The sequence below is a fragment of the Podarcis liolepis genome (assembly GCF_965112155.1).
Source record: "Podarcis liolepis genome assembly, chromosome: 13".
In the NCBI taxonomy this organism is placed as follows: Eukaryota; Metazoa; Chordata; class Lepidosauria; order Squamata; family Lacertidae; genus Podarcis; species Podarcis liolepis.
In genome coordinates, this window is record NC_139573.1 from 29,268,641 (window position 1) to 29,292,543 (window position 23,903).

Sequence of the window (23,903 nt, forward strand, 5' to 3'; positions counted from 1 at the left end):
GTTGCAGTCTCTGGTGGCATTTTGGTACCACTAAGGGGCAGAGACAGACCTGATCCATCACAGGTTCAGTCTGAAGGGAAGTTCTTGTAGAAGCCCAAGATACTGAAATAAATAGGTATTGTGGAAGAGAACATCGGTTTCATTTACATTAGGAGTGAGGAACCTGTGGTCCTTTAGCCTTCATGACCAACAGTCAGGGAAGATGGGAGTTATAGTTCAGCACAATCTGGAAGACACAACCTCCCACCCACTTCAAATTTTCTGCCTCGGGGTTTGGTTCAGACCCAGTGCCCTGTACCACTTTGTTCCTTGCCAGAAAGTTCTAAATTCCTTTAAGATTCAGTCTTCAAATCAATGTATGCACAATATTGAAATGTGCTTTCAAAGTTTACTCCGAAGACTACTTTTTGTGGTCCAAAATCCCCACTGCCTTTTGCCATCCATTGATTTTTCTTTCCAACAGTTCAGTGAAAAAAAAAATATTCATATAATATGTAAGAGAAGAGTATCTCAGTCTCAAAAAGATTGTGCCTTCTGGAGTCAAAGCCTTTCCCCTTGTATGTACGGACTGGGTAGATCCGAGTTTGTTTTTAAAGACTGTATTTTTAGAAGTGTATATACAGAACTGGATACCATAGAGCAGTGGTCAGCAACAGACAAAATTGTGAGCTGACTGGCCATCAGTTACAAAGGCAAACACCAGACCGTTCAGCAGTGATCACTCCCATGTCAAAGTTTAGAAACCGCATGCTTGCTTTCTGTTCTAGGCTCTTTAACCCCAAAGCAAGGGCAGCTGAGCCCAGGACATGTTGGAATTCCTAAATTTATGTGTTCCTATCAGTGCTGCTGCTTTTTCCCTGTAAGTCTCTGAACAGTTTGTTCTTTTGGGAAAATCTCAGAACAGAAGAGCGTCAGCATGTTTGCTTGTACGTATACTGCACAGCTGTAAGTCATTCCCAGCAAAAGGTTGCCAGGTCTCGAGGCTTCAGCTAATGTTTCCACTTTTAAAATGCCCCCAAGTCTTTTGCAGGCATAAAAATTTGGTGTATGCCTTACTATCCTACGCAGAAGAAAATGCTAGAAACGGGTGGCTTAACCATCGGAAGAGGAGAGCCAGACCTTTGAGAATAGCTTGCCCCCTTGACTTCTCACCCTCAAATATCTCCTTGGCTAACATCCTAAAACTTTGGGTCAAAGTGTGAGAACTGGCAATTTTGTGCTAGTCCAAAAACACCAGCAGTTTTGACCAGAACGTGTTCTGGTCCATGGGGTCACAAAGAGTCGGACACAACTAAACAACAACAAAGACACTATGCGTATCTGCCTTGCCTGGAGTGCGCCTCCAAAGCCGAAGTCACACCACTGTGTTAGCAGCACTGAGGTGACTTCCCTGGAGTGCAAACCTGGGCAGTGTGTATAGGATGCCCAGACAACAAGACACAACATGCCCACCCCAATATGTCACTGATGTGATTCAAAGGAAAGCAGGGCAATGTTTGGCACCAAATTGGCTGCAGGAGTTGCTGGAAGGAGACACAAGGCACCATCTAGCCGTCTTAGGGACTCCACACTGGATTAGTGTAGGGTTTACTCCTTAGCCTTTTCTTCTTCCAAAGATGTCCCTCAAGGTGGCAGAGGTTTAGGACCAGGGTTTCCCTTCTCCTAGATGGGCTACCTTTCCAGGTTGATGAGCCCCACCTGCCCCTCAATTCTCTTTACAGCATGCACAGAAAATGAACAACTTCCATACACACAAAAGGAGACAATTTACCCCAAGCATTTAACTTGTTTGCTTTATATAAATTGGACCAAACATAAATTCATCAACGTTTGCAGCACGTAAACTAGACAACAGGAGGTGGTGGGAGGCATGACTGGCGTTCTCCGATCTCCCCCTTCTTAGCAGCAGCACTTATGTGTCACTTTGCACTTCAACTGTGGCAGATGTGCCAAAGTCACCAATTGACAGATTAGAAAAGTGAAAACGGGGTGACAAAACCCAAGAGCCTAGGAACAGGGTGGAGGCATGAAAGTGGAATTTCAGATTTGAGCTAGATGAGATGGATATTCATGACAATAATTACACAGCAGCTCTTTCACACCTAGCAAAGCAAGATGTGTGGCCTATTATGCCAGACCTTTCCCACCCTGTTCTGTTTCATTGGTTGCTATATCCCACTGGCAGGGAAACTTAACAGCATAATCAGGCCATCATATACATTCTGGAGATGCAAGTCTAAGCATGGTAACTGCAAGAGATCAGGGTTTTGTCTTTCAAAAAAAGGCATGTGTGCATTCATATGAGCAATCTAACCAGAATTAAACATCTCAAGTCCCACGGGTTTGCAGCAGGAGAATTAAGCAAGTATTTCAATCCTGAAATCAACAGATCTTGAAAATGCTTCCTTGTATAGCTGGATAATGCTTGAGAATATATGGTTTAGTTGTGGGGTTTTTTTTAAAAAAAAGTTCTTGCAGTTCTGCAGAGAATTATAACTACTGACTAAACAGCTTTGAAGAAGCAAGTTCTCACTGTATCACTAGCCTGTTCTGAACTATGCTGAGTTTCATGCTAGCCTTCAAAAAGAGAAAAAAGGCCAAAGCAACTGGCAGGTAGGTAGACTCAAGTGATGGCAGATCTTGTAAAAGGCATGGGCTCTATTTTCTCCTTTGTACAAAGATCTGGTCTGGCTTGAGGAGATCTGTTCCACTGCAGGTGCCTGCCCTGCCCTTATAGCTGCTGTAATAAAAGAAGCCCCAAATCTCTGTTGTACAGGTTGCTATGGATCATGGGTGGGACTTGGAACAAGCTCTGCATCACCACTGTACTGGCCAACCAGGTAGACCTTAACACCAAAAGATGAATGCTTCAAGCTAAGCCAAGCCTCCACTTTCAAGCCCACACTTGGGCGGTGGTGCAAGACAGAGAAGGGGACAATTGCAGAAGTGTTGTGGAAATTCTCCCACATATTGTGCGAACAGTGAGCAGCTTTCTACACTGGTCCCCAAGACTATAGTTTGAAGGTGTCTGAGGGTCCTTCAGAGCTTGCTGCAACAGTATGAACCCTATCCAGACTGGATAAGATAGGATTTCAATGAGGGCAGGACGAGATACTAGCTCATCCTGGCTCACAGTTAAAGGGGGTTATGGGGACCTGGGAGGAGGAAGATAGCTGATGGCCCAGGATGAACCACTAAAGGTCAGAAGAGATGACCCAATTCTGAAAGGAGATGGGGGAGGGCTTCATCCTTATCAGTTACACATAAGGACAGAAATGCAGCAGTCACATTAAGACAAAATCCATTCTGGTCTTTTTAAAAACAGGAGAGGCTCCCCAAGCAGGAAGGCTGATCCGCCCAAATTAATTTAGCAAGCACCTTGTTCTCCTCACCTCCTTAAAGTGGCTCAGGTTCTTGCTTATAAGGCTTCATGTGTGTTAGCAACCCAAATCGCCTTGCTGTGTTTCATCCTCTCTCCACCTACCAAGGTAATTAAACTAGAGTAGGAGGTGGAGGCAGGGAGAGCGAACATTAAGGGTGGGCGGGCAGGTTTGGGCCAGAGAAAAGAGAGACTTAAAGGATGACACAAGGTGGTCGGCTCTTGGTGATCTTCTCAAGGGGCTCCCCGTTGCCAGCCTTGCGGATGGCTTCAATGAGCTGCAAGAAGAGAAGGGAGAAAACCGGAACTGTGAATTCTTCATATGCAGCTAAAGGATCTGAATATCCGAAAACCTGGCGATTTCAAAATAAGTGCCAGCTGTTCCGCAGTACATAACCATAGAGTCATAAACACCCATACACACATTCCTCCTTCCTTCCCCATAAGCTCACCTCTAGAAATTGGAAGTTAATTTTTGCAACTAATGCTGTACACTTTAGCAGCTGACGAATCAACTATGGGTTGTTTCCAACTAAATTTTACTCAGAGTAGACTCAAAGAGATTAATGGACCTAAGTAATCTATTTATTTAAATGGTGAAGCCTAGAATTAAGAGCATGCTAGTTTTCTTTTTCAAGGCTATTTTGCTTTTAGGGGATGATTTCTTTTTTTAAAAAATCAAATATTAAAGCTGTCTTCATTTTCTAAAAAAACTAGATGTTAGAAAAGCATATTTTTATTAAGCTGTGACTTATTTCAAAGAGGCACCAATACAGAACTTTTGGCGGCACACAAAGCTATTTAAGTTTAATGAGCTGTCTGCCTTTTAAGATTTTGAAACACCACTTATAATGCTCCACAACTGTGACAGATCTTTGGACCAAGGGAGCCCGATTAAGAGCGCAGCTGTCTTTTAACAAAAACAAGCATCTTCAAGATGTAACAGATCTTCTAGATGTTAGGAGAAGCTGCCACTACTTGGATTAGGATGGAGAAATGCAACTTGCCTGCATTTTGGAGTACAAAAAACTCCATGTACAATACAATACATTTGGGGAAAGGGTAACTGGCAGCATATTGGACACTAGGGAATCCCACGGTGTCAGCGTTCGAAACTCCCATTGTTCTAGGTGTGTTTTGAGATAGGGAATTTCATTAACGCAAGCAGTTTCTGAGCTCTGGGCGCAGTACTGCACCTAAGATTTCACATCAAAACTGCCATTGCTGGAACGAAAGGACCTTTTTCTGCCTCTTCATTTCCAGACACTTTGAGGACTGGAGAAGGAACCCTCATAAGACTATTAGGAGGGTGGGCAGGGGAAGTATGGCTGTGTTTTTTGCAGTCTTCAGATGAGGACTAGACCATGTGAAAAATGAATATAACAGTTTAGCTGCAGTTCAATCAATTTCAGTTTTGTATTCTTGTTATAAAAAAGCGTGCCTAGACATTCCATTGCTGTGCCCTTAACCAAGGTTTAAGGTGCCATTTAGCTCCCAGCTTTCAGATTTCAGTTTCTAACACTGCACGGTGCAGCTGTTACCATAGTGGCTGAAGCATCTTCCCCAAACTATGGACTTGGAACTGCTGCAGGGGGTGGGAGGGACTTACATCTTTCTCATAAGGAAATCCTCCATTTTCAAGCTTGGAGAAGATCAGCTGCCCATTTATTTCTATTTCAAAAGCACCTGTAAGGGGGGCAAACAAAAGGGAGAGACAATAAAGCACGAGAGACTTAGCTCCAGCTTTACACCAACTGCTCATCACCATCTCACTGCCCAGATATTCGGCAATAAATCAAGATGACAAAATATCACAAAGGAAAGACGAAACCCATAGAAGCCATGTGGCTTGAAGAGCAAGAAGGTCCAAGATGGCAGAGGCGAAACTAGGCTCTTTTTCACCCAGGTCAAAGACCCAGTTTGGGAAAACCAAACCAAACCACGTGTATTTGCATAGACATACATACACACACAGAGGCTGGGAGCTTCAATGGCACCCCTCTGGAGGCTTAACACGGGGCAGAAACCCAGATAGCCCACCCCACCCCACCCAGCTACACCTCTGCTAGATGGCACACTAGGAAGTGAGCCCAATCCACATGGGAAAAGAGAAGGCACATCACCTCTCTCCTGTCATTTGGGCTGCGTACACACTACACCTTTAAGGCACATTTGAAGCACCATTCCTCCCATCAAATAATTCTGGGCACTGTACTTTGTTTAAGGGTTGCTGGGAATTTTAACTCTAAACTACAGTGCCCAGAATTCTTTTGAGTGTGGAAACGTGCTTCAAATGTGCTTTAAAGGTATAGTGTTTACACTGCCTTATTCTCTCTTTCTGGTTACAAAACTCCCAACTCCCAGGGGAGGCCATAAGCTAGGAAGCTTCAGACTGTGTTCCTGAGATGCCTGGGGTTCCGCAGTGAGATTAGCAATGGTTGACAAAGGGATCTGAATTACTGCTGGTGCCCATTGCAACTGAGCTTCCTTTGTTAATGTGCAGCAACAGGGGGGGGGAAAAGGTTGATTGTATTCTAAGGCACAGATCTTCAACTGGTCGGTTAAGAAACAGATCCCATCAGATCTGTATGGCTGCCTCCACAACTGGAACCCAGCGATCCTAACAGAACCAACCCATTTCTAGAGCATTATTGAGCATGCTGATGAGGCTAACATCCCACACAATCCTCAATTTAACCTAACAGTATTGCTGAATTTTGTGTTCACCCTCATCACACTATGAATGGGGTCCTTACTCATTGCTGCTACTGTCAGCATGGAAAGTTCCACAGAGACCATACCTGTCCCTCCAAGCCGCGATTCAATCTCCACGTCAGGAAATTCCTCTTTTACTGCATTTTCCAGCTCTAGGTAGGCAGACTCAAAGCCACAAGGTTTGCTAGGAAGAAAAAATTGGTTAGGGTGTCAAATGGAAGCTGAAGATGGCAATGACGAATGGAGAGGAGGACTTGTGAATGGAGTGAGGGGGGGGAGGGATAAAATATTTGCTATTTGTATGTGACTGCTTTTGTTTAAAGGCAGTGCTGAAGTGGAACACCTGTTCAGATGTGACTGGCCTTTGAAAAAGGCAGAAACTTGCACAAAGAGCTTGATCCAGGCCCCCATTCTGCAGGATCCCTGGTTGTGTGGCTTTGTAACAGAACAGTGCTGAATGAAGTACAGCGGTGGAGTCTGATCTGAAGTTTCAGGGCTTCTTCCTTCTTCCCAACAACTCCGGAAAAGTAAAATCCCAAGGCAGTGAGCCCAAACCAAGAGGGCAGGCTACCTGTTGCTTGTCTTGAGGATTCTGCCACTGGCTTCCCCCTGTCACCCCACCCTCAGTCTAGACATCATTGGAAGCACCAGGCACTGGGCTAAGTTTTCTACTGGTTTACATGAGTCATCCTACTCTTGCTAACTTAGTCCACTCTGTCTGCCCTGTCCTAGGCTCCACAGATTGATCTGCCAGTGAAACTAGACCAAGTGCAGCCAGAACCCAGCCATTCTAGCTTTGTCCCCCAGCCTTCCTTCTGGCCAAGTTATGTAAAGGCAACATTGATGCTTAGGGCAATGAAGGTGACATGCAGTGTCAGCCCTGGGCTGTTTGTAAGCAGGAAGACAGGCAAGTAGCAGGATAACAAAGGGCTGGCTGAGGTTGGTGTACTCCTGTTCTCCATAATGGACCAGCCCTCCCTGACTTAAGGCTCCCTTTGGTTTTTCCTAGAGCTGGTCTGGGAGGAGAAAGCCTTCTCTACGGCTCTCAGAAACGCCATAAGAAGAGGGGGCAGCCTCAAGTTTGCTAGGAAGTTTACCTTGACTAATGGCAGCCTGTCAATAGCTCCGTCAGGAGAGCATAAGACTCTTAATCTCATGGTTGCATGCTGGTTGCATATTGGGCAAAAAGACTCCTTCATGGCTGGGAGCTGGACTAGATGACCCTCGTGGTTCCTTCCAATTCTATGATTTTTATTTTTTGGAAGGGGTGTGTGACACATAAAGGTGTAACACTCGCTTTGGAAGCTCCTCGGGGCAGGCCCTTGTCCTTCTGGTTGCAAGGAGTCCTTCAACCGTGGCTCCCCAGGAGTTGCTGGCCAGGCCGGATTTAGGTTTGATGAGGCCCTAAGCTACTGAATGGGGCCTTTATATGTCCAGCTGTCCTTTGTCAACAACAAATCGTCACGATTTTTGTGTGTTGAATTTATGCTATATGGTAATTTACGGACCTAATAGGTTTCTAAAGCCATTTGCACGTAACAAAATAAGTATCAAAACAGTTTTTTTCCTTTAATTTTTTCGGGGCCCCCTAGGAAAGTGGAGCCCTAAGCTATAAACTTGTTTAGCTTATACGTAAATCCGATAGTGCTGGACCTCAGCTCCCGTCCCCGTCCCCCCGCTGCCACCATCTAACGCTGCGAAGCGCAAAGAAAAGAGTGCAACGCGGGAGGGCGTGGCTAAATCGAAGCTGGGCGGGGCCAAGCAGTCAACCGCGGAGTCTTTCAAAGAGAGGGCGTGGCTGCCGGGGCGGAAAGTGGGCGTGGCCAGGTCCTCCCGAGCCTCCTTCCTCTCTCACCAGTATTCCACCACGATCCGAACTCCCGCTCCCGTGGCTGCCGGGGCCTCCGCAGCTGGCTCGCCGGACCCGCTCATCTCGCCGCCGCCCAGCCAGCCAGCAGGCCCAGTCAGTCCCTCCCGAGCCGCAGCGTCGAGAACGTGAGGCGCGCTTCCGTCGGGTGCAACGTCACGTGCGTGGGGCGGGGTTGAGAGGCCGGGTGAGACGGCGCTTCCGGGTTTCCGCCTCTCGGCGGGAGGTCGGGTTGTGACGCAACCGGGCGCGCCGGCGTTCCTCGCGTCACGCGGAGGGGGGGGGGTTACCAAGGTCTTGTTCTCGCGGTCTCTTCCCCCTCCCGCGAAGAGAGCGCCGAGCGTTTTGGTGCCCCCTGGTGGCTCTTTGCGGGAAGTGCAGGCTCCGCGCAGGCTGCTTTGCCTCGCCTTCCTCAGGTAGCTACCATGGGTCTGACCCTTTCTCTTTGTAGGGTCTGGGTTCCACCCCGCGTCACAGACCACTCTTCCTACCCCACCCCCACAAAGGAGTTCAAGCAGGTGCTCCTGCACCGTGAAGGGTTGTGCAAAAGAAGAATTCAACAGGTGTAGCTTGCAAGATGAGCTGCACCTGACGAAATGCCTTCTGCCACGCCCTGTTTGGAATCTGGTCCCTGTAGGCAGGTTCCCTCCTATCCTGTGGGGGATGGACAAGTGAGCACCAGCTTCTTATCATCCCCATCTCTCCAGTCACAGGAACATATCTGGGACTCTTCTGCTTGACATCTGATTCCCCTCCTCACTCCAGCTCAGAGTCCTGCCATATCTCCCCAGAAGTCCCAAGTACACACATTTTCTTCTGGTGTTTATGGGGCACACACACATACACTGACATCCCCTCCTCAAGGACAGACACCTCAGACATTGGCTGGTGTTGACATACTTTAAGACCTATCAGTGTTTCTCAAACCTGGGTCCCCAGCTGTTGTTGGATTGCAACTCCCATCATCTCTGACCCCTGGGTCCTGTTAGCTAAGGATGATGGGAGTTGCAGTCCAACAACAGTCGAAGACCCAAGTTTAAGAAACACTGATAGGTCCTAGGTGGACACATTCCTATGCACCCTTACCAGGGAATAATTCCAGTTGAACTCACTGGGCTTACTTTTGAATAGACACAGATAAGGGTGCATAATAAAACCTCATACCTTGGCATAAGCTCGGTTAAACCGTTGTCTGTGCTTAAAGCATGCAATAGTGTCACCCCATATGAGTAATGCAAAACACATGCAAGTGAACGTATGAATGAAACATGATCTTTAAATTCACAGATATACAACCATTTGAGATGTTATGTGCAGCAAGTTCCATGGTAGACCAACACTAGACATGTCAGCAGAGCGGTAAGTAAACTAGTATTAAAAATTATTACATGTAAACATAATCATGGAGACTTCATTCCCCCCCCCAATAAATCAGATTCTTAGATGCTACAGATCATAACACAATGGCGCTTTTAACCCAAAATCAACACAATAACATCTTATCTCTTTCCAGTAATTTCCAGTTCCCCCAGAATTCTTCAGGTTCCTCTTTCTTCTTTGTCTTTGGTGCAGACCCTCAGTCACCCTTCTGCATCCCAACATAGCTTACAGTCCAAGATGATGAGTTTCCATGACATTTTTAAGCTAGGATGCAAGCCTTGGTACCAGAGCTGCATTATCCAAAGCTTTATTCATTTCTCCTTGTACTCCTGTGGCACGAGGCAGTTTTCAGAAACACAGTAATGCACCTGTAAACCTTTAACACTATTTATTATTTATTTTCCTGAGCTTTTTCACCGTTCGCCTTCTCCCTCCAGACTGTCCAGTTTTTCCTCTTTCCCTCTAACTGTTTATTGTCAGAGGATAGCAGTCCTCCTCCGCAAGTGTCAAGCCAGGGCAGAAGAAGGGATGCAGCGTCTCTTGAAAGTCACCTGTGATTGTGCAGATTTCCACCATGTTCTCTGCACTGTAAAACCCAACCTTGCCGTTTTCATAGTCTAGGAGCACTCCAACCTTTGAGGGGCTGTGGCTGGGAGCAAGACGCACTGGGGTTGAGCTCAAGGCGTAGAAACGGTTTCTTGGCGCTTTCCTGAGGACCCAGTATCCATTTTCAGGAGCGAGGTTCTCCACCGCCTTGCGGTTGACGCGGCAGCTGGCTACCCCAAGGACCCAGTTGGTTTTTTGCCCAACGCACACTTCCCAGTAATGCTTACCTGACTGGAAGCCCTGTGAGCAGAGGACATAGAGGCAGGGCTGAAAACGCCATAGGCTCTTTGGAACTTCCTGGCAGCGAGGGCTCAGCTTGACCGATTTTAAGTCTGCAGAAACAATCAGGTGAGGATGGGCGCTGCTGTCATCAAGGGTGAGGTCCTCCAGTGCACAATGTGCCGCTCTCTTCAGCATCTGCCTGCAAATGGAATACTTTAGGGGTGGGCTACACAGCACATCTGGTCCACAGAACCTCATCTCCTTTCTGTGCCGGGCCATCTGCATCCGTAGCTGCTTCAGTTGTAACTCGGTCATGCGCATGTCGTGTCTGCTGGTGTTGTCGGCTACACTGAGGTTGTCCGCCAGTTTCAGAGCAGAGGATGCTGCCTCAGACACATCCATCAGCTTGTTCTCCAGGAAGCGCAGGTGTTTCTCTTCCTCTCGGTCTGTTTTGGCCATAAGAGACGACTCCTCGTCGTACAGGAAGTCATGCAGCTCCTTGAATCCCGTTGCCACTTTCTCTCGGAAGGAATGCAGAGCTTTCAGAGTAACTTGGATCTTCTCTGTGTAGCCACTGCAGTGTTTTTCTGCTTCCTCATGCAGGCCCAGGGCATTCTGGACCACCTCTTCTGCTTCCTTTCTGCTTTCGGCACCTGCTGTCAGTGATTCCATTATGGAGGCTTGTGGTTCTTTTTAGCTTCAGGAAAGCTGTTGGAAACAGTGGCGTTAATATAACCAGAAGGATTGTATTAGCTCCTTCTCTAAAGCCAGAAGACCGGCCACTTTTTCAAGGTTGATTCTGACACTTATCTTCTGGCCTTTTATAATCAGCTGAGGAATAAATAGGTTTCCTTTTCCCAGGGTTAGTGTCCACACCCAGGTGAGGCTTTAGGAGTTTCGTTTTCTTCTTCTTGCCCCTCCCTGTAGAAAAGCTTCTTTACATTCTCAAGCTACATGTTGCTCATTTCAAATGCATATTTTCCTCCACCTGTTTTTGTATTTTAAAATGTCTCAGGCTTCTGAGCAGAGAAAACTGGGCAGATGAAACAATATACAGTGGTGCCCCGCAAGACGAATGCCATGCAAGACGGAAAACTCGCTAGACGAAAGAGTTTTCCGTTTCGGAGGTGCTTCGCAAAACGAATCTCCTATGGGCTTGCTTCGCAAGACGACAATGTCTTGCGAGTTCCTGCTGGTTTTTTCCCCTTTCCCCCCCTTTTTCTAAGCCGCTAAGCCGCTTATCAGCTGATCTGATCAGCAGATAAGCTGCTAAAAGCCACTAATAGCGCTAATCTGCTAATCCTTCAATGGGCTTGCTTCGCAAGACGAAAAAACCGCTAGACGAAGAGAATCACAGAACGGATTCTTTTCGTCTTGCGAGGCACCTCTGTACATAATCAAAATACAACTTCCCTCTTTTGTCCTTTTCTGCCTCAAAAATCACTCCCTTCTTTATCACATAGCCTGAAGAGGGTGGTTGCAGCTGGAAAAGGCACAGGAAGGGAAGGGTTAAACAACCTCCTGCCACCTGCGCTCCTTCTCCAGGCAGCGCTGGTTTAACAACATTAGCGGCATGGAGGAGAGAACACAGAACTCCACTGAACGCTTAAGAAAAGGGTTATGATGGTTTACAGGGGAAGGAGAGGGATGTAGGTGGAGCCCAGGCTGTTTTCAAACAGTTGCGGGAAAACATTTGCAAACCTTCCTGCTGCAGAATTTCTGTAGGCATGCAAAAACCTGTAAGATGCAGCGCAAGATGTTTTTCTTCCACCTAAAATGGAAGATGAAACACGGATAAGCAGGAAAACGATGTTTGAAGCACCTGCTCATCATTATATGGCAAACCCAACCCTCTACAGGGAGACTTCTTGGAATTCCCTTCCCCTGGAAATTTGTACTGCTTCCACATTACAAGCTTTCCAGCAATCTGCAGTGTATTTTTTTGCTTTCCTGCTCTGTTGTTGTGATTTTGCAATTCAGTGTTGGTTTTCTGCTCTTCTATGCTAGAGAAACGTATAGCTTTGTTCACTATGCTTTTGCTTTGCAAAGTGCTTGGAGCCGCCTTACAAATTACATTAAAACAGGCAGAGGAATGCAAACTCCCTCGTCTACTATGCCAGGCGGGGTTTGTATGGGGGCAGAGATGTCCCGCAGCGCAGCCCTGTCTGCTTCCACTGGTCTCTGCTGTTGACAGGCAAGCCCTGCCAGCAAGGAGCATCCCAATGTGCTCTCCAAAATGGCAGGTGGAAGCTGCCACCAGTGCTGCTGCTGGTAGCTAAGGGAAACCCCAGAGATGAGGCTTTTCAGGGGCAGGGCTGGCATAGATTCCACTGGACCTTCCTCCCATCATGTTATGAGCCTGATCCAGACCATGTCACCACTGGGAGCAGATGCAGAGAAGGGGTCATTCTCCCTCCTTCCCACACCACACCTTCTCCAGGTTGGTGTGAGTGCTGGGCCAGGACTGTGGATGCAACAGGGACTACTCTGCCCTGTCAAGTTGCACCACTGCCAGCCGGGAGTTAGGATTGCAGCCTAGGTTCCTCTGAGTTCACTAGATTTTACTTCCTTGGGGAATATGCAGCCTTTGTTCTCCTGTTTTCCCACAGGACAGGTGCATATGGGCAGATCTGTTCTACCTAGTGCTGGTGCGAATGTGGGCAACCTGGGCTGACTGTTATAGGAAAATCCTTGGGCTCACTTGGATTACCAAACAAAGACACAGGCCAGGAATGTAGGAGCAAAACAGCAGCCAGTAGGCCTGGTCTTTATTCAAACAACTGTTGCAACAGGACTTCCACCCACATGGGAGAAGCAGGGAGAAGCCCAGAACAAAGGATGGTTCCCACTTTTATCAGTTTTGCAAAGATACCCACAACACCCCAAAAATTACATCATGCATACATCACAAATACATCACGCGTTGGGAGGGTCTGGCGACAGAAACCTGAGCGTCAGGGCTCCCCCCCCCCCCGCTTCCCTTGACCTCCACCATACACCCATCAAGTGTTATAAAAGAGATATTTACATGTCCCTGTTTCACAGCTAAGTTAATCACAGCCTTTTGTCTTGATCTGGGTTTGCTATTGTTTCTGAAATGGCTACCTGTCTGACACTCAGGTATCAGGATGCCAGAGATTATCACTCAGGCAGAGGGGCTACTGAGTAGCTGAGCTCACACTTTAGGGATTATGGCTGCCCCCCACTCATGTCTCAAGCTCCCCCTCCCCCTCGGTAGCCATTTCCTTCCCAAACAGAACAACACTGGAAATTGTGTGGTGTCGTGCATTATGTGGTGCTTTGAGGAGACATTGTGTGCGTGCGTGTGTGAACAAAGGGGTGGGTGTGCACTGGGTGCTGGAGGGGCAACCCCCCCCTCCAATCATTATAAAAATTCCTGTAACACTTATCGAAAACCCTAGCTGTGGGCAGAAGTGAGGGCAGAAAGCCTCGTAAGCTTATGGAAGCCATTTTGGATTCCCAGATCAAAGCTTTTGTTTGTCCCACATTAAAAGGAATAGATTAAAAGGAATAGATTCTGCTCCTGCATCACTCAAATCTTAAATCAGTTTGACTCGGTCTAATTATGGCAAAGTCATCAATCACAGCTACCATATTGTGCCTCGAGACTGGGAGACTTGTTGCGTGTTCCTTCAGACAGGATAGTTTCCTTCCCTCTTTGGCTGCACCAACCCCTCCTCTTGCTGCCCCAAAGGCCGAGAGCGAAATGCAGCCAGTCTTTTCCTTTTCCTTTTCCTTTTTTTGCAAGAACCATAATAAAAAAAGCACCTCCCCGGATAAAGCTGGCATGTTCCCCTTGTTAAAAGTTTATCCGCTGAGGCCTGGTTTGGGAGAGACTTTGTTAACCCTCCCTGTGCCAAAGCAAATGGGGCTCACTGGAGTAGAACGAATGTGTGGCTAAGTGGCCTCGGGGTTGCCTGAGCAGCTGGGTCTTTCTTCAAAAGCTGATAAAAAGTCCTGGTTGGCAAGGAAGCCCTCTCTCTCTCTTTCCCTCTCCCCCCACTCTCCTAGCCTGTAGTCCGTGCTCAGCCTGACTTGGCCCTGCCAGCCTCAATCTTGAGGCAGACAGAAATAGCTTGGCACCATGTGGCTTTTGAGTCACTCAGCATCTCTGGACGGCATCTGCTCCTTAAGGATACCCAGGCAGATTCTGCCCCTCAGGGCGCACAGCCGACGTCGCCTTCTTCTCCAGACGGGTCCTCCAGGCCGAGCTTATGGCACCGGGACCGGGGAGCACGAAAACAGAAGTGGGTGTGTTTAAGAAAGCCGGAGGAAGGGGCTGCTACAGAACGAGCCGTGCCGCCGGATGGGTCCCCTGCTAGTCGTCGCTATTCCGAACATCCAGCCCTGTCATCTTAGCCAAGTGTGAAGCATATGGGAGGACCAAGCGGGGAGGTGGAATCGGGGGGCGTGGAAAGAGCCCCTTCTGCGCAGCTGCGTGCCGAGTTGCTTTGGAGTAAGGTGGAGAGCAGTCGTGGAGTCCCAGGGCCAGCCAATGGGGTGGCTCAGTTAAAAGGAGATGACCTGGAGGCTCTCGCTTGTGGACCGCAGTATGCAGGAGACCCGGGGCTTGCGCTGGAGGAGAGCTGTGGGGGTCGTCTTCTGCTGCACCTGCCTGCGGAAGCGAGGCTCCCCAGGCGAGGGGCTCGCCTGCCCCCGTCAGAAGAGAAGTCGCAGCTTTGCTCCCTGCTGCAAGGTAATCCCCGATCTTTGGGAAGTGGCAGCTGGTATCTTAAAGAGGGTGAAAAACCAGGTTCCCTTTAATCTGGAATCCAACCCAGATGATCTGAAGGGGCTGCCTGTAATTACTCTGGGGTGAAGCGAAAAGTTTTTGTATCCCTCCTTTCCAGGACGGAACTTGTTCCTTTTCTTAGGCAGTGGGTAATTCTTAAATAGAGGGATGTTGGGACTCAATAGGGCTCCCTAAGCTGAGCTGTGTGCTGGACTGTGGCTGCTGAGAAGTGAGGGAGCGGCACTCTGCACATGCACAGTGGCAGTCTCTTTATTCCAGGCTTGAACTTCAACACTCAAAATGCAAAGCTAAGACGCACAAGAGTGTTAATAATGAGTGTACAGAAAATGACGTCTCTGGAGCACACAGATGGTTCCCTGTTCTGCTAACAGATCCTGAGAGCATGAAGCTGCACTTTTGAGGCGAACGTCAGCCGTGAATTTGCATGTTGTCATGCCTCTGATAATGTGAGTGGTTGCACATATGCAAGTTTGTCTAGAACGGAGGGGGTCACAATTCAGCCAAAGAACACAGCTTTGTATGCAGGAGGTCCAAGATTTAATCACTGGTGTCTTCCTTGAAAAATACGTTGTGTAACCGTGCTGGGAAAGACCTCTCCCTCAAGGCCTTGAGCAGGTGATGCTAGTTGGCGGTGCTGGCCCTGGGCTGAATGGACTAGTGGTCTGCTGCCTATAAGGCAGATCCATACTTTTGCATCTGTGTGGGGAAGTGTGACAGTGTGGGAGCTGCTGTATGTCCGGGTGGAATTCACCGGAATGCTAGGATGAACATTTTGTCTGTGCAGGCATTGTAGCTTGCCAGATGAAACAATCCCCTCTCCCCTCGCTGTTCTGGGGGGTTCTCCTGACACTCCCACCCCAAGCCAGTTTTGGGAGTGGAGGGGGGGGAGCCCCCTTTCACAAGTGGAAATCCTAGTGCAATGGATGCAGACTCATTAGGTGAACCCTGCCCCATGGGTTCTAATGAATTACCGATATGTCCAGCTGTGTAATAGGTTGTGTTGACTGATCTTGCATATTCACGTATTTGCAAATGAAAACATGCTTTCTGTTTTGAATATAGGTGCCTTCCCACTTGCATGTGCTTCCACTGACACGCGTACCAAAAATGGCGCCAAAAGGGGTGCTTATTTAGTACCAAGAAACCACAATCTGAATCTATGCTTTGTTGCTGGCTTCTGAACTTTGGCTCGTTCTAACTATGGTTTAGCATTGCGTGCAAACCAAGCTGCTTCCTTTAACCATGGTTTGTTTGGCCACCCCCTGCAAACCGTGGCCAAGGAAAACTGGCATGAGGTAACAGCTGCTGCAAAACAAACTGAACTTTGGGGGGGGAAACGAGACATGGTTTGCTTGATTGCTGGCATGACAACTTGTGGTTTGTTTAACAAGCTTAGTGTTAAATAACCTTAGTGTTTTGTGGGAGCCAGTTTGGTGCCTCTTCCTCCAAATTCTATGCTCAAGCTGTATGAGTTGGTGCATACATTTTCCTAGTTTTATTCCTTGAATAATTCACTATTATTCCAAGATTCACGTTTAGAGATGAGACAAGCCGCATACTTCCCCAGCTGAATTTCCACTGATGGTGTGCCAGTTAAAAGTCCAAGTGATCCTGCCAGGAAAATAATGGCAACCCTGGGTTAGGGCAGTGAAGCTGGTGTGCTCAAAAATGTATGGCTCATCCCCACTGTTCCATTTGGCCCGTGACTTCTAGGGCTGGGTCTGAGAAGTTTCCCTTTTGTTCCTCTGCTTTCCCTAGGGAAGCCTCTCTGTTTACTGCTGAATTGGAGCAAACACCAGCTGGGTTTTCTGCATATTGATGTTTGATTCAGCGGTAAGCAGCGGGTTTCCCCAGGGAAAGCGGTAGTACAAAAGGAAAAACTCTGGGGCCAGTGCTGAGAAACCACAGGCCAAACAGAAGAAATTGCAGGACAAATGGAAGTCAGAATGAGTCCTTAGCTGAGGGACTTTTGCCTAGGAGGCATACAGGTGTGTCAGTGGTTGCTGAGCCAATATGGTACCTGCACATGTTTCAAGGGAGCCAGGCTTGTCACCGTTTTTCTCTCTTGTGGCAGGCAACAATGCAACAGGTAAACTTTCCCCAGCACGTGAGATGAAAAACCTAATTTGTTTAATTTCTGCCTGTATTGCAGCTTAGAATAATAGAATTGTAGAGCTGGGGGGGGGGGGCTAGTGTCTTCTAGCCCAACCCCCTGCAATGCAGGAATATTTTTGCCTAACGTGGGGCTCGAACCCACAACCCTGAAATTAAGATTCTCATGCTCTACCGACACAGCTGTCCCAGGGGATAGCACTGCCTTGGGGGGAAATGTAGTGACTGTGAGGAAATGTGGGCTACAGGGGTGGGGGTGGGGATGCACCACCACAGAACCACGAGAAACAACCCTCAAGGTGATGCTGCTATAAGTAGGAAGGCTTATTTTTGCAGCATGAAAACTGGTAGAAGCCCAGTGAATTTTGGAACCTGAAATTCTCTTCCTTCAAAGTAATCATTGATCATAATGTACTGGGTTTTTAAAAATTATTGCCAGCCCTAGGGAAAAGCGGACCTGACCTTAATTACACACAGAAAGAGAGGTTATCCCAAAATGAACTACTGTCGTACCTTGGAAGTCGAACGGAATCTGTTCCGGAAGTCCGTTCGACTTCCAAAATGTTCAGAAACCAAATCGCAGCTTCCGTTTGGCTGCAGGAAGCTCCTTTAGCCAATTGGAGGTTGTGGAAGCCCCATCGGACTTTTGGCTTCCAAAAATAGTTCGCAAACCGGAATAGACACTTCTGGGTTTGCGGCATTCGGGAGCCAAAACATCCAAGTACCAAGGTGTTTGGGATCTAAGGTATGACTGTACTCTAATGCTCTCTACATAGGATTGCCTTTGAAGGCACAGCAGACACTTCCACTTATGCAAAACTCCACCACTACAATGCCTGTGGGGACTAGGCAGTTGGCCACATCACACCAGTTTTGCACCAGTTACATTGGTTACTTATTCATTCTCAGTTTAACCGCTAGTACTAACCTTTGGAGGGAATTTTGGAGGACTGCCTGAACCTATATGAACCTGCCTGTGCCCTAAGAGGCTGTACTCAGAGAGGCCCTGCTCTCTGGCCCACCATGACCCCTTTTTAGTGGTGATCCCACACGTGAGAATTCCCCACCACGGGGTATGTATGGCCTCTTCTTGTGTGATCTTAAAGAACCCCTAATTTAGTGTTATTATTCAGCCAAGCTTCATCTTCTTGATGCCTAATAATAATAATAATAATAATAATGTTTTTATTTATATTCCGCCCTCCCCTGCCGAAGCCGGGCTCAGAGCAGCCAACAACAATAAAAGCAATATATGATGTTTTTGTTGTGTTTATTCAATTGCGTGTGTGTGTTTTTTAAAAAACTATTTTAACTGTAAGCCCTCCCGGTGATGATTTTGCCTTAAAGGGCAGGGTAGAAATATCCTAAATAAAGACTTAACAAAAACCTCATATCATTCGGCATAGTGCAGAGAATGTTTCCTTGGGCTCTTGGGTGACAGGCTTCAGGGAAGAAAGTGGGGCTGTTTCTTGGTGGTTTTGCCAAGGCTTTGGGTTACTGCTGACTTCAGATCCCAGCAGCGAGCGCAGCCCATCACTTCAGCTCCAGGATGACACAGCATTTCAACACTCTAGCGAGGCCTTTGCAGCTGTCTTGGCCTCGGAACCATCCTCAGATTTATGTGTCGGCTGCATTGCCAGCAGACGCTGCCCCTCTACTCCCTTCCGTTCTCAAAACACGTAAGAGATCATTCTTGGGCAGCCCATTTTTGCACCCAGATCACTGTTCCAGGCAGCCAGGGATCCCAGCTGTCCATTTCTTCCCCCAGCCAAGCAGCCCCTTTCCCGCTTTTAGCATTTTAGGTGTACGGCATGTTCCTGCGGCTTTTGCTTCTGCTGCTTGGAAAGAATTCCGGGAAGAGGCTCCTTGTTCCTGGAAATCTCATGTAACGTCAGCACTTTCGGCAACCAAACAGCCAAGGGGTGCTGTAAATCAGCAGCCATAAAAGTGTTTCGGAGAGGGAGAGGGAGTTGTTGAATGTGGGGCAAAGATAAACTGGTGTCTTTTCCCTTTGCTTGGTGCCCCTCTCATTTGGTCCTGCCTTCTCAGAGATTCAAGAAACGGGCTTTATGGAATCACTGAGCTGAGCAGAATGAGAAGGCTGCAACAGAGAGTCTGGGCAGTCGGTTTGACTCCAGGAGTCCTGAACGCTGATCTCTGAACGACACCAGTGCCGACTGCAGGTGTTTCAGTGCCTGAAATGAAACTTTTGACCCCTCTCCCGAAGTTGGCTTCTAGGAACTGGTGGCGGAGGGCAGCAGTAGTATATGAAAGTGCAGGTTTGGGGCATGAACTGAGACGTTGTTGGTTCAGTGGCTGAGTACATAGTTTGCATGCAGAACATCTCTTATTCAGTCTCCAGCATTCTCCAGTTACAAGGAGATTAGGGATGAACGCTGGGGAAGTCTTCTGCCAGAGATCTTGGAGAGTCACTGCCCTGCGGCGTCTGTAAGTGCTAAGCTAAATTGACCGATGATCTGACTTGTTTTAAGGCCAGACGGTCTGCATGCCATATGTCCGCTGTGTACACATCGCAAGTTCAGCATGACCCGAGGCACAGAAGTGCCACACTGCCTTTTATCCACAGAGCAAGTTTAAGTTCTGTGAAATGTCACCAGTGGGATGTTGGCCTGTTGTAGGGAGGGCTCCGTCCCTTTCCCTACCCATCACCCATGTGGTAAGGAGCCATGCGTGGCCCAGGGTGAATTTTTACAGCTGCCTCTGTGCAAGGTGGCTGGAGAAGAGAGCTTCCTATGAAGAGCTCAGTGTGGGAACTTGCTACTGCCTCAGCTTTTCATCACCTTCAAGTGTGTCTTAAGAGTCTTGTGCCGAAACCTGAATCTTGCACCAGGTATCTGGGGTTCACAACTGGATTGCCGCAGGCTAGGAGTAAGGATGTTGGAGAATTGCAGTGCAAAAGGAAGCAGAAACCGCTGCAGTTCGTATGTTCATCCGTGGTCAGGAATGGAATATTCCAGCGAATATTCGTTCGTCAGGAATGGAAATAAGTCCAGCGAATATTCGTTCACCTCACTGTTGTTTATTAAGTCCACATACAGTATCTTATTAATGACAGCCGGTTTTTACATACTGATGATATGATAAAACAGAAAACATTAAAACAATAAAATAATACTGTTTTGATTTTTACACTGAAATGAACGTAAGCTTGCATGAGTTATGTAAATAGTTACATCACCACCTTCTTCTTCTTCTTCTTCTTCTTCTTCTTCTTCTTCTTCCTCTTTGGCGATCACTCGTAGCCAAGTAAGATTGTCTTCCATAAACACAGTTTTAACAATGAGTCCGTAAGTGACTGTGGAGGCCAATTCTGGATCCACACGTCCTTCCACAGTGGGGACATTGGTTTCCGGGAGGGAGTTGATCACGGTGTGGATTTGCTAAGCGTGCCTTCCTCTTAGCATTTCTCCCTTGCGTCCTGAGTTCGAGTTCGGAGTATCTTACGTCTAATAGCAGACAGCAAGGCAAATAACATCGTATTTGGCGAAAGCCAAACAGTTGTGATGAAGACCGACCAGAATGGGAACTGCTGCCTTCTTGCACCCCTAGCTGTGAGCCTCAGTGGGCAGGCTTTCCCCCACAGCCGCTTCAAAATGAAGTGATTTTAGATACTCTTTCTCAGGTCTCACCCAGTGGTTTGGTAAGTAAGCAACAAAGCTTGGGGTTTAAACCAGGTTCTGGAGCATTGCCCCAGCGAACTTCCATTTTAGTTATATCATGAAAACATACCTAAGCAGACCTTACTATAAGACAGTGTGACTGGTTTTCTGCTCACAAAGAAAACCTGACCCTGTGAATGGCTGCTAGATTTTCTATTTCCTGGGGAAAGTGTAAAAAAAAAACAACACGCGTGTTTGTTTTTTAAAATCTGAGTTTTCAACATACAATACAATAAAAACCAAACAATCTAAATAAAAATAGAGAAGAAAACAAGAAAAGAAAACTGTAAGAAATAAAAGGAAAATAGGGGAGATTAAAATACAGAGCCCTTTATCAGGGGTAGATCTTAACCCTTATCTCACATAATATGGGATGGGCCCTCCCAGCTCTCACCTGGGAGCTTCCATTTCTTTTCCCAGCCTCCCAGCCTGGGAGTTCTTCCCTTCCCTGCCTCTCACGCAGGATCCTTCATCAGTCATCTTCCTGTATTAGTTAAAAGTTTTGTTGCTCTGGCAGCCTGTTCCGATAAGGTAGTTCTTCAAGAGATTACTGCTTACTCCCAAATCAGGGTTCTCTCACTGAACCTTCTGTTTCCTTCATCAGGAGAACGTGGAATCGGTTGCATCGGGACTCCCACTTCTGGAATGGATCCACAGGGGATCGCGCTTTGATATCCAGAGGCCAGGGAAAGGTAGGAGATCCCTTGCGATTATTCCTCCCAGGCCCCACGGCTCACAGATCGGTTCTCTTTCAACTGAAACGTGCTTAGGCAATACCTTGCAAAATCTGCCCGAAGCTGACAAGTTGTACAATAAGATTTTTACAGTCTGAAAGGCAGAATATTCATGAAGTAGTGCTTAAATGAGCAGTGTTTTCACACAGCTTTAAAAATATATATATTGATCAAAAATATATATTTTGAGAGTCGTGAGCATCCCGGGGCACTAAGCACAGTCAGTCTTCACTTGGCTGTTTTCCCCCTTAAGGTCCCTACATGCACACACACACACACGCACACACACACACACACACACAAACAAACACACTGATGTGTGGTGAGAATATTCTCCAGAGAATATTCTCCACAAACTGTCAATTCTAATGTAAGAACCAGTTTTACAACCCACCTTTTAAAAAAATCTAGTACAGTGGTACCTCGCAAGACGAATGCCTCGCAAGACGAAAAACGTGCAAGACGAAAGAGTTTTCCGTTTTTTGAGTCGTTCCGCAAGACGAATTGCCCTATGGGCTTGCTTCGCTGGACGAAACGTCTTACGAGTTCTTGCGAGTTTGTTTCCTTTTTCTTAAAGCCGCTAAGCCGCTAAGTCGTTAATAGCCGCTAAGCCGTTAATAGCCGTTAATAGCCGCTAAGCCGCTAATAGCTGTGCTTCGCAAGACGAAAAAAACGCAAGACGAAGAGACTCGCGGAACGGATTGATTTCGTCTTGCGAGGCACCACTGTACATAATAAGTCAAGGTGTGATATTGCCAGTGTAAGTAATGAATAACATTTTTTTTAAATCCATTTACATTACTGGGCATTGTGTCATTCACCACTGGCAGTTCTGAAATGTGAGCTACAGAAAACATTTTAAAAAAAATATTTAGTTTTAAAAATGTTATTCATTTAATTTGATGAACATTTGAATTCGTATGTATTTCAACTATATGTAATAGCCTTTTTTCTATTTTGGTGTGACCTTATGCTTAGCAATTCTATACCCTTGGCCATATAATGGTTTGTTTCTTTTTTAAAAAAAAATTCTACAGAAAGTAGCTTTAATGCTTTATACACTTAAAGTACCTAGGCCTATACAATTATGTGTAACTGCAGGTGAGGTGGCCTTGATTTAAACAGCTGATGTTTCTATATTTTTATTTATTTCTTGTGACAATTTATTAGTTATAATTTAAATATGTTGTGTGTTGCCTTGCTTGTTTAAGCAGATCATAATTTGCATTTCTGATGTTATGTAACTTGTCATTACTGATTATTTGTGTTATATTTTCTGGAAATAATAGCATTTATTTTAAACTTTATATTGATTTTATTAGTGTAGCACTGAAAATACTCTACCATGTAGATATGCTTTTTAAAGAAAGTACTCATGTAGCGGACCTGAGGTTTTTTTATATTCTTTTTACTTTAAAAGCTACATTTCATACATACACAACATAATTAGAATTCAAAATTGGTGGTAAATTGGTTTGTGGCAAGCTTAGTGATTAACGTGAGTCATTCACACTGAATTTTCAATTTCAAGTTTGGGCAGAAAAGCAAAGAATGTGAATTCACTGCATTGTCCCATTGAATAAAAATATCTGTACAGTTTTTGGTTGCCATCTGAACAAGTTTACCCATGAATAAACATGTATATTGACTAATTATATTATTTTCAATGCAGTAAATCAGTTTCAATGCATTAAAATGAATATTCCTCTATTTTAAATGAAAATTCTCTAATATTCTCATTAATCAAGAATATTCTTGAGAATATTCTCCAAAAGATTATTCTCGAGAATTTAACATCACTATACCCACCCACACTTTTGATAATACTGCAAGCCTCAAGGTTCCTCCCAAGTCTGCTGATAGCCTCTCTTTTGTGCATGGCTGTTTCTGTTTTGGCTCCATAAGCAGTAGCACTAATTAAACCAGAATGAGACTACAGTGGTACCTCGGGTCTCAAACTTAATCCGTTCTGGAAGTCCATTCCAAAACCAAAGCGTTCCAAAACCAAGACAAACTTGCCCATAGAAAGTAATGCAAAATGGATTAATCTGTTCCAGACTTTTAAAAACAACCCTTAAAACAGCAATTTAACATGAATTTTACTATCTAACGAGACCATTGACCCATAAAATGAAAGCAAGAATCAATGTACTGCAGTCACACAATCAATCAGTCAATCAGTAGCTGAACTGGGTTCCACACAGTCACAAAAACAAGACAAAAAGCTGCAAAAACACAAAATAAATAGCAAAACCAGACAAACCTCAGTGTAACACTCAAAACGGAAGTGTGGCACTGAAATTGGAAGCGTAACACTCAAAACGGAGCACGTTCAACTTCCGAAAAAAGTTTGCAAACCAGAACACTTACTTCCAGATTTTGCAGTGTTTGGCTTCCAGGTTGTTTGAGTACCAAGGCATTTGAGTACCAAGGC

The 23,903-nt window shown here is 46.3% G+C and overlaps 3 protein-coding genes across 9 annotated transcripts in view; 1 reads left to right on the forward strand and 2 right to left on the reverse strand.

The window, feature by feature from the left end:
• Positions 1-1,779: 1,779 nt before the first annotated feature.
• Positions 1,780-8,084, reverse strand: MIEN1 (migration and invasion enhancer 1). 2 transcript variants are annotated; one of them, XR_014518169.1, is made up of 5 exons: positions 7,950-8,084; positions 6,181-6,278; positions 4,989-5,065; positions 2,782-3,657; positions 1,780-2,725 (listed from the first exon to the last, which is right to left on the reverse strand). XR_014518169.1 is itself a non-coding variant. In XM_083470384.1 (4 exons), the coding sequence occupies exons 1-4, from the start codon at positions 8,024-8,026 to the stop codon at positions 3,574-3,576; spliced, it is 336 nt and encodes a 111-aa protein (XP_083326510.1). In that variant the 5' UTR covers positions 8,027-8,084; the 3' UTR covers positions 1,780-3,573. The 2 variants fall into 2 exon arrangements, 1 of the variants encoding a protein (XP_083326510.1); XM_083470384.1 differs by having other exon boundaries at positions 1,780-3,657.
• The window catches only part of GRB7 (growth factor receptor bound protein 7), a 77,204-nt gene continuing 61,224 nt past the window's right edge, over positions 7,924-23,903 (forward strand). Inside the window, exons 1-3 of one of the 6 annotated variants that reach the window (XM_083469784.1) lie at positions 7,924-8,148; positions 9,249-9,320; positions 21,340-21,427. Coding sequence is in view for 2 of the 6 variants with exons in the window: in XM_083469780.1 (XP_083325906.1) it covers positions 14,565-14,886 (322 nt within the window). In the remaining 4 variants the exon portion in view is untranslated. Of the gene's footprint in view, positions 8,149-8,175; positions 8,378-9,248; positions 9,321-12,909; positions 14,887-15,206; positions 15,390-21,339; positions 21,428-23,903 lie in introns of those variants that run through there. The other 5 variants (XM_083469785.1, XM_083469786.1, XM_083469781.1 and 2 more) reach the window with 5 other exon arrangements.
• LOC310690699 (zinc-binding protein A33-like) lies at positions 9,327-12,093 on the reverse strand. The gene is made up of 2 exons (XM_083470181.1): positions 11,555-12,093; positions 9,327-11,202 (listed from the first exon to the last, which is right to left on the reverse strand). The coding sequence occupies exon 2, from the start codon at positions 10,839-10,841 to the stop codon at positions 9,804-9,806; it is 1,038 nt and encodes a 345-aa protein (XP_083326307.1). The 5' UTR covers positions 10,842-11,202; positions 11,555-12,093; the 3' UTR covers positions 9,327-9,803.